The following is an 8,333-nucleotide window of genomic DNA, read 5'->3' on the forward strand; positions in this document are numbered from 1 at the left end:
TATTAAACTTATCAGTAATAGTTTTAATTAATTTTACTTTTACTTATTTCTTACTTCATTTTATTTCTTAGGGATTTCAAACATTTGTATTTAAAATGGAATTTGATTAATAAAATTTAAAAAAAGCTGATTGATTCTTAGTTTTGAGTGTAAAATATCAAATTTTAGAAATCATTACAGTAAAATTGTAACCACGATTTTTTACATTTTGCATAATTGCTTTGAAAAAGTTACCGTTTCAAATCAGCAAAATATCTGTGTATATCCTCGAAGTCAAACCAATTACTCCAAGCAAGTCAATATTCTCATCTCATTATTATTCGGTCAAACATGGGTAGCTCTTCTAATAAATATGAAATTGAGCTCTATAATTATTAATTTATGAAATATAAAAATTCGGTTAACCGAAATCAACCACCAGAAACGCGTTTTCTCACTCATCCAGACAACCCTTTCCAGTAACAACACATACACATATACATATTTATATACACATAACACCGCAACAACATAAATTATTCGTTAATTTTTTTACTCACTTGTGAAGGAATTAATTTGAAAGCGTTGACAGCTCAAATTTAAATTTGTATGCATTCCTCAAATGTTTAAGAAAAAAATATTTTAATCAGTTATAGAAACAAATCGATGCATTTTTTTATGCCTTTGGCATTATGTCAACTTTAAAGAATTAATTAACCTTTATAAAAATGTTTACAATAGAATTAAGCCGCGCGCAGAAAAACGGCATTTCAACATTACATAATACATATGGCACACACAAAATAGACTGATAACACATTAACATAAAAGTGCAATTGATTTACCATACCAAGAGAATAAAGATCCTTTGAAATCTATATGCAAATATACATACATACACATGTCAATATACATGTATCTATGTGCGTAGCTCGGTAAGGTTGACAGAGAAGCTAAAATACGTATGCAAATTATCTTGGTGTACATGTAATATGTATGTATGTATATACAGGGTTGTACATTTTATGGTAGACTATTTATTATGTTTGTATGTACGTAGATATGTTCTTGTTATTTTCTTGTTACCACCACTCCCATTGTAGAAGAGTATATGTATGTCAGTACAAAACAAGAAAACACGTTAACTTCGGTAGCAGCGAAATCTGAATGGGTCATTCCCCAACTTTTAACTCAATTCAACTTTTAATAATCTAAAAAAATGTTTCATGTTAATGGGATGTAAAACTAATAACAATAAATAAACAAAACAAAAAAGACTTTAACATAAGAAAAATATTTTATACCTCAAATTTCGATAGAATAATAATATTCTACAAAAAAAAATTTTTTTTAAATTTAAAAAAAAAGTATTTTTCTAAAATTCAAAAATTCATATCTTTGAAACGAAAAGAACACCCCTCTGAAAATTTCAAAATTTCTTTAGATATGTAAGAGTTATAATATAAAACATTTTGGCATCCGCAATGGTTACTTTTAACGATTTTCCACAATTCAAAATTTTTTAATTTTGGTAATTTTCAATATTTTATTTCAAAACAATTTTTCCCATACCTCTAAGTGTCCTTTGAAAACTCACGAGAGTTCTTTGTTTAATATACAATAGTTTCTGAAATATTAAATAAATAAACTCATAAAATCGGGAAAACAGTGAAATTTTCAATTTCGTACAGCTCTTAGGAAAATTTTAAAAAAAAAATTTTTGGCAGAACTTTGTTTTATGATAAAACAAAACTTTCCGCCAAAATTCATGCAAATCTCTGGGGGTCCGACAAATTAGCAGCTTCTTGGGGAGAAAAGTACATGTACAAAATATCAGATCGATATCTTAAAAACTAAGGGACTATTTCGCATATAGGTATACAGACAGACAGACGGACATGGCTAAATCGACTCAGCTCATCATGCTGATCATTTATATATACATTTTATATGATATCTGACATATCCTTCAGGGTGTTACAAACTTCGTGGCAAACTTAATATACTACATATACTACGGGCTTACAAAATTAGACTCGTGCGTGAATTGAATACGAACGACCATCTTACGTGGCACGTTCGGTAAATGGGCTCAACACAAGATAGCCACCGTTCCAGATTTTCACAGAAACAGTTTGTTCAGCAATGAAGTTCACTTTTGGTTGAATGATAGTAATGATAACATAATCCACAAACAGTTAAATCCTCAAAAGTGCACTGTTTGGTTTGTTATTGCTGACATACGGCCGTAATTGCCGCAAAAAGTGGTCGAAAATTGAGCCTCGCTGGTATTTATGCGAGTTAGCCACGGCGGTCACTTTTCGAAATCATTTTTAAAATTTTATTTCTTCTTGAAAACCCCTTTTAGAATATTTTTTACAAGTCTTACGTAGATTAAGATCGCTTTTTTCACTTTCAAAAAAAGTTGTTAAAGTCAAGTCTTTTCTATGATTCTACACTGGCCTAGCCCCTTAAGACATTCTTAATGATGATACAAGCCACAATTTTTTTAACGTAACCAAAAAAAAAAAAAGAATTAACTTCTTTGAGTATAATTATCAATTAGTTTCTTGAAATACACAGTATTTCAAATTAAATTATAATTGATTACCTGTTGTCTTTTATTGAGCTTTCCTAGTAGAAACCCGACCATGTCGAAATTGCGGTCTGCGTTGTAAATCTTTAGTAAATAAGTGTGTATGTATGTATAATCGCATGGACACAAAACCGTGTTTATTGACACGCAAACATACTTGTATATATATTAGGGTGGTCTTTAACTATTTAAATTACTAATATTTATCTTTATCTAGAGCTCAATAAACAAAGAAAGACCAAAAAAGATCAACAAATTTCCTCAGAATGACGAAATACTACAAATTTTCTTCCAACACTTAGTACCGCCTTGATGTACACACATGCATACGTACATACATACATATGTATGTGTTGATATTTTACAAAAACATTATTGCTCTTCCTTCAGTGTCATACGCTTTGACCTAGAACTCTGAATGTAAGAATGCACTGCATCGATGCAGAACAAAAGGATTATTGTTTACAATCTTTCCACCAGATTAGTTTTCGCTGTCTCAGCGCTACCGTTGTTACAAAAGACGCCGAATTGTAGGGAAGACACTACTAGTATATTTACCTTTTTCACAGTGAACAGAGGAGAACGTTTAGCAGAGCAAACCAGAGTTCAATGAACGCTGCAACAAATATTTATTGTAAATGTGGTCTAACTCACGTATACTCAGAGTGTGAGTGTATGTATGCACGTATGTACCCCTATCTACAAACAACGGTATATGCAAACATATGCACTTTCGTATGTTTCACTTCAACAGCAAGGTACATAACAACATTAGCATAATCCTGTCTCACTAGCGAAGAGTTATAAAGTCTATTTGTCTAACAGACAAAAGACACCGCTATTATTTAATATTGTTTTCGAGAAACTTAGAGGTGTGCTAAATGGAAAAGGAATATTTTCAAAAGGGAAAGTTTATTAGTTACTCAAAATAATCGTTTTGTTTTGATGCTAAAAAAGCGGCCGTTCATTAAAGGTTCTTGACAGGATGTGAGTATGTAACTTTTTTTTGTTGCGGACAAAAAAATGTTTCTCTTGTATATTAGATAATTATTTTTAGTGTGAACTGTAACATAATAATTAAATAGCTAGAAATTTTTAATTAAAAAAAAGGTTTTTTGAAGGCATTATACGTCAATTTAAAAAAAATACAGAAAATTTTAGATTATAATTTCGATATGAAACTTTTTGGTAGTTATTGTTCGAAAGTTTAACGCATTTGGCCACTAGGGTGGAGCGAAAAATAAATTTTTTTTTGCTTAGCCTAAGGGTAAAATTTGTAGATTATAAAAAAACAAAATTTTTGGAAAAACAAAATTTTTGTAAAAAAATACCTACAACTGTTTGTTATTTATATCTCGGCAAATATTTCCAAATTATTTCGGGTTTTGTATTTCCATTTACAAAGAATTCTTTTAAAAAGAGCTACGGCGTCTAATTGTATTGAATTGGCCTAAGAAAAGTCGTTTTATTGTACGAGATTATGGCAGCCTAGTTTTGGGCAGTAGATTTAAATTAATCCATATATACTTTCTTTCTTCCATTTTTGTACCTGACAACCTTGGTATTCCACTATCAAAACAAATGCATATACGGACTTATTTAATCAGTTCACAACCCGCCTAAAGACGAGTGAACCAATCACGCATAAAAACTTTGTATCTGATATTCTTATAATTGAACTTCTCTTGGATGTATTTACATAACCACAAATATAATACAAAGCGAGCATGTCCAGCATCCATGACCATCTTTTATTGAGCATAAGCCTACGTATGGTAGAAGTTCTAAAATAACTTTCGGCACTTTGTTCTTTGTACACACTGTCACACACACATTCTTATGTATGGACAAGCAGAGACAAGTCAATATAACATGCTCTATAGAAATGTTAGCCATAAAAACCTTCTTCTTCAGCCATACACCCAACTCTATTCACCTTTTGCTATTCAGTCTGCAGCCGGCAAACGCAGTGGACGCATCAGTGGAACTGATTTGGCCTATACTTAGTGACTAAACTTGACTTGTGGATATTTGTTCAAACGAAATGAAAAGTTTAGAACTGGTTCAGCGGCAAGTTGCTGCAGGGGTTTTCTTGGCCTTATTGCTTTTACGAACGACAGCCAGTGGACAACCGGTTAATGATGAGTTGTCCGCGGACAATGCAGACGCCAAAGTTATTTATGATCAAAGGCAAAGTGGTAAATACAATATACGCATCAATATTAAGGATGTGGCTATCATAGAAATGGATAATAGTGGCTTCGGTGATGTAAGTACAGAGGCGTTTTTTGTACCTAAAATATTTATATAAACACTATTATTATTTGTTGTTTTCTGATGCAGGAGAACTTTGGCGAGGAAGATTATTATTATGACGAAGAGGATTTAACAGTTAAGCCCTTGAATTTCACAAAACCGCCGAAAGTAACGACTTCGCATGAAGCGATTTGCTCAACAGCGTCGCAGCAAGTAGTAACCACACCATCGACCCAAACAACATTATTGCCAACAAAATTAGAAGAATCCACAAACATGAACTCAACACCAATTGCAACAACTATGAACCAAACAAATTATAATACAAATCTATTAACGGCGGCATCACAAGCAATACCAAGTGACACAACACAAGAAAGCATCGCGACCAGTTCCAGATTGCTACATTCAACTAAGTCGGTGTCTAAACCACGTTCACACAATAGAATTATTTCCAGATTATCAACAGCGCATCCAATAACATTGAAGCCATCACTTATCTCGCCAATTGCTGTTCAAGAAGAATCACCGAAGTTTTCGGGAACTTTACTAAAGGCGCAAAATCACCATCAGAACGTTGTAAACAAATTTAGCATGCTGCAAACCCCAAGATCATCGCTCTATCCACCAGTCAAAGGTTATGGGCAACGCTGCCGAACACATCAATACCGCGACGTAAATGGAGGTTGTCGCAACAAGCGGTCATCTTCATTTTTGTAAGTATTACTTTGTGGAATTAATCGATTTATATACTTGTATATCAAACAATAAGGTAGAAAGGAGGTAATCGGTGGGTGTAAACGGATTAGATGTATTCTCTTTAAGTAAGGGGGTTGATCCCCACGATCCAAATCACAAGAGTTTTACTTCGAATGTCGAATTCTTGGTACTTGACAAAAACTCAAAGTATGGAAAGATAAAGGACAGAGTAATAAATATATTGACGGAGCACTTTGAGTCTATTACTAAAAACTTACTGCCGATACCAGTTCTGACTAATGTCAACGAAAATAGTGCTTAAGCGCTCGAGCAATGACAACGTCCGGTTTACGTCAAGCGGGCACAAGCATTTTGCAGAATTACAAGCGTCAAAAATGTATCGACATTAGTGCACATGATTTATTAACTAAAAGTTAATTTTAAGGCTTACGGCTTGGATACCGTCGGAATATTAAATAATAGCGTCCGAAGCGTATTTTCCGATATTAGCAACCACTTCCTCCTTTCAGCTTTTCTTAAATTGACGAAAACTTCTGTGATTGCTATGTCTTAGTTGTACCTGTATAAAACTTATCCCGAATATGTTGAATATGGAATTCTGTTGCTGAGGCCTAATATCAGGACTGAAGAAGTTCTTAAGCGCCAATAATACCTCTTTAGAAATTTATTCACAAATATTTGATCTTTTTTTGTTTGTCGTTTTACGGAAGTTATAATTTTGAGGAATGTTGCCAAGTTTATAGTTCTTGGTCGAATATAAACTAAGGCCTGTTCCAGTTACTTAGATAAGACTGTCTTAGGTTAGGTAGGAGTGATTGAGACAAGATTTATTTAAATTAGTCAAAAGAAGGGGGCAATCAGGACTTTATAAAGTTTTAAAAAATTATAGAAAGATAGTGTGGATTATTTGTGTACGATATGTTTTAGTTATAAAGTAATTTTATCAGATCGGTCTAGTAGTTTAACAAATATTAAGATTCATGTGTGCCAACGCAACTTGAGATGACGCTTATTATTTAGGGCTTTAATCCTTAATAAAAAGTTTTATAAGTGAAAAGAAATTTTTGCATGTTGATGAATCTTTAAAACGACAACAAAAAATGTTTTTGGAATTTTCCTCCCGAGAATAAACAATTTTTGAAAATATTTGAGAATAAAGCTTCTGGCTCATTGCTGTAGTTCTAGCCGGCAGCCAGTGGATGTTACTACTACTAATTATTTAATTGCTTTATATGCAAATATGAATATCTTTTCAGAAAAAAACTGCTTAGCATCATCGCCACGTTTCCTCTAGAGCTTGCTAAAGATACTCCAAATGAATAAGCGCACAAAGAAAGCACGCGATCCAGTTGAATGTACGAGCACACACATTTCGAATCATAAAAGGGAACAATACAATGTGAAAAATCCATAAGCAAATGCGTTTTATACATTATACATTAGGGTGAGCCAAAAAAACTAATCTATCAAATTTATAGGTTAAAATGAACATACATATATACATATAAAAAAACAAAAACAAGAAAAAAAACGCTAACTTCGGTTGCACCGAAACTAGAAACTTAGCCTTCACAAATAAAGAAGTTTCCATACAATAACTTGATTTTGCTCATTTATCATCGTTCAGTTTGTATGGCAGCTATATGCTATAGTGTTCCGATATCAGTTTCGAAAATGTGCAAAATTTCAGATCGATATTTCAAACACTGATGAACTAGTACGTGTATATACAGACAGGTGAATATTTCTAAATCTACTCAGCTCGTCACGCTGATCATTTATATACGTACATATATAGGTATATGTTTTATAGGTTCTCCGACGTTTCCTTACAAACGTCGTTATAAACTTCGTGGCAAACTTAATATTACCCTGTCCAGGAAAAAAATATCCCTGCAAGGGAAATTTTGTATCTTAGGTTTAAAAGGTGTCGATGAGCATTCTAAGTTTCCCATATAAATAACACATCAAAAACTTTATAAACGATCTTTTTAATTGAAAAAAGTTCCCTGAAATCGGTTTTCGAGAAGCTTGTAGTTTTAATGAACTTTTTTTACGTGTTACTTATAAGGCAGTCTTTGAATGCTTACCGAGAATTTTTAAAATTAAGATACAAAATTTTCCTTGCAGGGATATTTTTTCTATGTATATAGATACATTTTAACCCATAAATGTGTTAGCATAGTTTTTGGCTCAACCTAATATACATGTTTACTAAGTGTATATATATATATTATATATGTATAAGGATTTCTTATTGTGCTTGTCATTTGTCATTTATAATAAATATTAAAATTCATAAGACATTGTTGTTTTTTGTTTTGTTATTTCATTGTTTTATTTTACTTCATCTCAACATTTTAGTGCAGTTCAGTACACATTATATAATATAATATATTATTAAGATATATTGCAAATGATAAAAACGAGTACATATTTAGTTATGTAGTAAGTGTATATAAAAGAGGAAGTAGAGAGGGGGGAGAAATTCATTTATGACTTTAGGTAATTTTGTATGTTTTTCGTTTCAAATATACAAGTCTACTTAAGTGCTGTAAATTAAATGAAATTTTAATACTTTTAATACTTTAAACAGCTATTGAGTTTACATTATTTCCTATATATTTTGTTTTTTTAACTTCGATATGATTTTTGCTTTCAACGACTGCGTGAAAACAAACATGTTTTGTGTGAATTTAGTTATTGTATGCAAATTTACTGCAATTTTCTTATAACAAACAACAATATAGTGTCTTTTTATTACGAGCTTAGGCATATGGCA

The 8,333-nt window shown here is 32.0% G+C and overlaps 1 protein-coding gene across 1 annotated transcript; it reads left to right on the forward strand.

Moving 5' to 3' along the window:
* The first annotated feature begins 3,108 nt into the window (after window positions 1-3,108).
* LOC106623691 (uncharacterized) lies at window positions 3,109-7,819 on the forward strand. Its single transcript, XM_036366776.2, has 4 exons — window positions 3,109-3,562; window positions 4,183-4,844; window positions 4,919-5,547; window positions 6,808-7,819. The coding sequence occupies exons 2-4, from the start codon at window positions 4,620-4,622 to the stop codon at window positions 6,872-6,874; spliced, it is 921 nt and encodes a 306-aa protein (XP_036222669.2). The 5' UTR covers window positions 3,109-3,562; window positions 4,183-4,619; the 3' UTR covers window positions 6,875-7,819.
* The last annotated feature ends 514 nt before the right edge of the window (window positions 7,820-8,333 follow it).

This window comes from Bactrocera oleae, chromosome 3 (genome assembly GCF_042242935.1).
Source record: "Bactrocera oleae isolate idBacOlea1 chromosome 3, idBacOlea1, whole genome shotgun sequence".
Taxonomy (NCBI): Eukaryota; Metazoa; Arthropoda; class Insecta; order Diptera; family Tephritidae; genus Bactrocera; species Bactrocera oleae.